Genomic DNA, 2931 nt, shown 5'->3' on the forward strand with positions numbered 1-2931 from the left:
TTATTGTTTGTTATAGATGTTTGTCCAGGAAATGCCATCTGACCACATTCACTGTCTTTTATGCCTTTGAGCATCTGGCCATTTGTGTCTCCATGGACTTTTAATAAAAGTCTTACATCATTTCATGCAGCAGATGCTGCACTTAAATTCCCTGAGAGCCAAAGACCTTTTCATTGCCTTATTAATGTAATATCATTAATATCTTCTGAACATCTTATGAGTGCCGCCTCCTCAGATTTGTGATATTTATCGTCCTTGGCAGGAGCAGGTATCACAGAGAGGAAAAGTAAGTGTGCTCCACTGAGATATACTGTATGGGAGGTGTTTGAGTCCGGGGGTGATTATTTGTCAAGAGTAAAACACAGGGAGTATTTATCTATCAAAAGGTTTAATTCTGTTTCTTCCACTGCAGGCCTGATAGAAAAATGGCCACTATAACCATGAGTGCTTGCTGTTGAAACTTTCTGCCTCTCGTTATCTTTTTATTAGCCATCTGTTAGGTATTGAGATAAAATACTAGAATCACAGGCCGTGTTTTTCCTCACACCAGGGTTATAAAACAGGAGGTATGCTTCATTGATTGAGATATAATTAAACCAATAGGTGGTGTGGGGGGATCAATGCGGCTTTCACTCACTGATGGCAACGAAGTCCACAGCAAATCAACACTTCAGTGTTTCTTGAAGCAGCTTCAGCCCCATTAAACGTATTAGAAATCATCTCACCAACAAAAATAATGCGTTTTAAACCAGCTGATTCAAGTGAAAAATTAAACGAATCACCTTTAAACAGCTCCTAAGACGTCCACACCAAACTCCGAGCAAATGTATGCTTTTCTTCTTTTTTGAGGATATTTAATGCTTATGTAAAACAAATTCATTTTACATGGGCAGTCAAAGACACTGAAAAATATTTACAAAAATGAACTTTCCAAACACATTTATTGGGCCGATAACATTAATCAAACACAGTGTATGACCATTGTAAACAATGAAACAGAAAAAAGGCATCAGCTCTGCTCCAGAATGTGCGCCAAGCGTAAAATATTTAAATTTTTTTTCATTTATTTTTCCCTCTGATATTTTTTTTAATGTTTATTTGTATCTTTACATATTCATTTTCAGCATGAATAATTTTATTTACAAGGCCAAGACTTTTTTTTTTTCACAGACATCACTCCATAGTCGTCTTTATGATGTTTATGATGTTTAGTCTTGACAATAAACCTGCAAGGCTGCCTCTCCCTCCTCTCCACAGCGTGAGTGAGAATAAAGATTGAGAATGCAGTTATGTTTCAAGGATGTTGCTGTATTGGTAGGGTGGTTCAATGTCCTGTCCCTTTTGCCCAGATTGGAAGCAAGTTGTCCATATGTACAAAGGCTAAAAACACTCAGTTCCATTTGTGAAGAGCCTATGAAATAAATGTTATATTTTTTGTTAGTGTTTTTCCCAAAAAAGGTATCAAAACATTTGTGTAGTTATAACTATATGTCACTAGTTTTGATTGGATGTATGAAATTGGATCTCTTTGCCATGGGTGCAAAGTCTCTTCTTGCTGGGGTTTGGTTATTTTTCTTTACAACATCATGACTGTATCTGGCAGGACATATGTCAGTCTTCATTCTGTACTGATCCATGAGAATTTCTCTTTGTTCTTTTTCATGTTGTTAGTGTTCTTTTTCATGTTGTCTTGGGCTGGTCCACATTCTGGCTCTATTTCAGCAGCCATTCGTTCACTGTACGGGGAAAAAAATACAAAAATATAATGTTTATTATCACGCTTCACTGTACTTCACTGATCACAGATTGAGATGACCTTTTCTGAACAATCCATCACCTTATTGGTTTGTGCAAAAAAGGACTAAAATATGAACATCATGTTCTAGGACAAAAATCAGAAGTTAAAATCACTACAAGTTTGTTAACTGGATGAAGAACACACATTCACTTATCTGAACATTATCCCATTACCATAGTCTCTATACAGTTACTGTTAGCATAAAACTACATGAATTTTAACTCTACATCTAATGTCCAACAAGAAACATTTTAGCAAAATGTATAGCCAGAATAGCACAATGTGTAGTCAGACTCATTGCACACTCATTTACTGAAGTCTGTGAGGCTCAACAGAGACTCGCTTGTTCTTTTCAGGACAGGACTTAAAGCAAAACACAATTTTCTAACATTTACAGATAAGGATATACGATTTAGAACATGTCTACATTTAGTGTTTTTCAGATCCCAACTGAAATTCTCAAAACTACTTGTTCAACCTCCACATCATTTAGTCATTCGTGCACATCATAAAAGCAATTTCTCATACTTTTTAACAAATTGCCAATGCTTTGGTACATTGATTATGTACAATTGTCTGCTGTTTCCTACATTATTAATTGTTTGTCATGTTAATGAAAATATATTATATTTGATGTGTTGAATAGTCATTGTCAGTGGTTCAATTAAATGGTTGAACTAGTTGTCATAAACTGTCAACCATATTTTCTATACATTTATATTATACTGGTTTTTGTAAATGTATCCTGAATTAATGAATTGCACAGGTGAATCTTGAATTTCACTAATGAAGGGAAATGTAAAGTGGTAGATCATTCAGTTCTCTCAGAGGTGCATGAAAAAAACATTCAATTATAAAGCATAGCCTATATAGATTGAGCACAACACATGTTATAATTTCTAACGTGTGTGTGTATATATATATATATATATATATATAAAATGTTCGATATAGTGCACGATATAGGCACTTGCTCTGAGTGATGCAGACAGCACACACAAACATGAACACATGCTGAATTGAGTGCTGTGCCTGCCTGTGATGAGGAGATTGTGAATAAAAAAATTTAAATTAGTCGAATTTAAAATAAACATTTGCATTTGAGTGCAAAAATAGTACAATCAAATGTTAGG

General features: G+C 34.8%; 1 protein-coding gene across 1 annotated transcript in view; it reads right to left on the minus strand.

Annotated features, from left to right (window-relative positions):
- Positions 1-2107: 2107 nt before the first annotated feature.
- Positions 2108-2931, minus strand: part of LOC107705827 (carbonic anhydrase-related protein 10-like) — a 48955-nt gene continuing 48131 nt past the window's right edge. Inside the window, exon 6 of the mRNA XM_016509304.1 lies at positions 2108-2161. Within this exon, the coding sequence (XP_016364790.1) occupies positions 2108-2161 (54 nt within the window). The remainder of the gene's footprint in view (positions 2162-2931) is intronic.

The sequence above is a fragment of the Sinocyclocheilus rhinocerous genome, unplaced genomic scaffold (genome assembly GCF_001515625.1).
Source record: "Sinocyclocheilus rhinocerous isolate Xijiao unplaced genomic scaffold, SAMN03320098_v1.1 scaffold2699, whole genome shotgun sequence".
In the NCBI taxonomy this organism is placed as follows: Eukaryota; Metazoa; Chordata; class Actinopteri; order Cypriniformes; family Cyprinidae; genus Sinocyclocheilus; species Sinocyclocheilus rhinocerous.